The sequence below is a fragment of the Humulus lupulus genome, chromosome 1 (genome assembly GCF_963169125.1).
Source record: "Humulus lupulus chromosome 1, drHumLupu1.1, whole genome shotgun sequence".
Classification (NCBI taxonomy): Eukaryota; Viridiplantae; Streptophyta; class Magnoliopsida; order Rosales; family Cannabaceae; genus Humulus; species Humulus lupulus.
This window is the reverse complement of record NC_084793.1, coordinates 62,731,741-62,733,820: the sequence shown is the minus strand read 5'-3', so window position 1 is coordinate 62,733,820 and position 2,080 is coordinate 62,731,741. Positions and strand designations below refer to the sequence as shown.

At 31.4% G+C, this 2,080-nt stretch overlaps 1 protein-coding gene across 1 annotated transcript; it reads left to right on the top strand.

Moving 5' to 3' along the window:
• The first annotated feature begins 996 nt into the window (after positions 1-996).
• On the top strand, positions 997-1,861 carry LOC133815552 (uncharacterized). The gene is made up of 2 exons (XM_062248380.1): positions 997-1,362; positions 1,541-1,861. The coding sequence occupies exons 1-2, from the start codon at positions 997-999 to the stop codon at positions 1,859-1,861; spliced, it is 687 nt and encodes a 228-aa protein (XP_062104364.1).
• The last annotated feature ends 219 nt before the right edge of the window (positions 1,862-2,080 follow it).

Here is a 2,080-nt window from a genome sequence, read left to right as displayed (position 1 = left end):
ATTGACCAAAAATACACAAAAAAACAAAAACTCTGAAAATTATAGATTCTAAAATGTCTTTTCAATAAAAAAAATCATTTGATATTTGTGTGAACTTTAACTAGCAAAACATTCAGTAACAACAAGGTAACCAGTTACCTTGAAAATCAGTCAATATGTTCAATTAAGTGTTTTAGTAGGGTATGTGATTACAGATTAAGGTAACCATCTACCTTAATATATTCAATTATTTATATTGTCATCTTCTTCTATTTCAAAGATATTAATTTCCTAATGTTCTAGATAAATCTATTTTGTTTGCATAAAAATTCGAAATTATTTTTTTAACTATTATCTTGAATATAATGATAATAGTGATGATCATGATGTGCTTTCTAAAAACAGAAACAATTTATAAACTAAAAAAATAAAAAATAAAAACAATTATTTAAACCTACTGATATATATGAATATTGGTTGATCAAAAATAGACAAAAAACAAGAACTATGAAAATTTTAGATTCTAATTTGTCTTTTCAATAAAAGATTATTTGATATTGGTGTGAATTCTAATTGTCAAAACATTCAGTAACAACAAGGTAACCAGTTAACTTGAAAAATAGTCAATATTTTCAATTAAGTGTTTCAGTAACGTATTTAATTACAGACTAAGGTAACCATTTACATTCCCCAGTTACAACCAACTAACTCCTTACAAATTTTCCAAATTTTGCAGGTATGGACATTACTACTTATTTGGTTCAATTTGGAGGCAAGTGGAATGAAAAAAAACGAATACGAAGTATACACAATGACTGGTTACCCAAACCTAATACACAAATACATTCTATTTCTTTTAGTATCTTATAAAAGTAACCGGTTACTGTTTCCAACAAACACAAGAGCATAGACAATGCAGTACATATAGTGTACCCAAATGCTTTCCATGGAGCTTGCATGTTTAAATTACTCAATAATTTGAAAAGCTAGTATGGAAGCCATGGAGAAGAGCTACAAATGAATTTCATTGCAGTAGCAAAAGCATACACAAAAACAGAATGTAAACACTACATGAGAGGCCTTGATAGACTTGACAGACACATTAGACCCTATTTAGAGAAAGCCAAGTATGAAACTTGTGCAAGATCATACTCACCAACAAAAAGATACACCGTGATAATATCCAACATTGTAGAATCGCTCAACGATGCACTAAAAACTGCAAGAAATCTCCCTATTGATATCTTGGTTGAATGTCTTAGAAGTTTGGTTCAAAACTGGGTTTGGAACAACTCAAATAATGCAAACGGAACATTCACAAAAGTCTCTACAGCAACAGAAAATGAGTTGAGACATGACATTGTTTCGAAAATGAAGTATGAGGTATGCAACTAAACTTATTCTTACTATTCTTTAATTTGTCAATGGATGGTAACCAGTTACCTTGCGTAACAGCCTAAAAAAATAATAAACTACACAGAGGGGGAACAGGTTACCTTCAACGTTAATTGTACATAAATGTTTATTATTTTATTCTAATTCGTGACAAAAGTATTTTCAGGTCTTGCCTTTCAACCCAATAGAATATCAAGTTCGTGATGAAAAGGGGACCAATTTCACAATAAATATACACAATAGAACATGTACTTGTAATAGGTTTCAAGAAGATGAAATGCCTTGTGGGCATGCAGTAGCTGTAATTGCAAAGAGAAACTTGGGAGTGTATGATTACTGTGCAAAGTTTTACAAAATGGAAACGTTGAAAGCATTGTATGAAGAAAATGTTCATCCTTTGCCCCATAAAGATGAATGGAATCTCCCACAACACTTAGACATAGTGGTGCTCCCTCCAAAGGCAACAATCCCTGTAGGAAGACCATGAATCAAAGAATAAGGTCAAGAGGGGAACCAAAAGTAATAATCATCTGTGGGAAATGTGGCCAACCAGGACATAACAGGAAGACTTGCAGGAATCCACCAATTGACAAGGCAAACAAGCAGAAAAAGCAAAAGACATAGCTTGATATATTACAGCAAAACAACCCTATGATAGCTTTATTTATTAAATGAGTGACTTTTATATTCATAAACTATTATTGAG

What these genes read in the sequence shown, in the direction of transcription:
- LOC133815552 (XM_062248380.1), top strand. Translation starts at nt 997, where the DNA reads ATGAATTTCATTGCAGTAGCAAAAGCATACACAAAAACAGAATGTAAA. An exon ending in TTTCGAAAATGAAGTATGAG is followed by an intron (nt 1,363 to 1,540) that starts GTATGCAACTAA and finishes AAGTATTTTCAG; the next exon opens with GTCTTGCCTTTCAACCCAAT.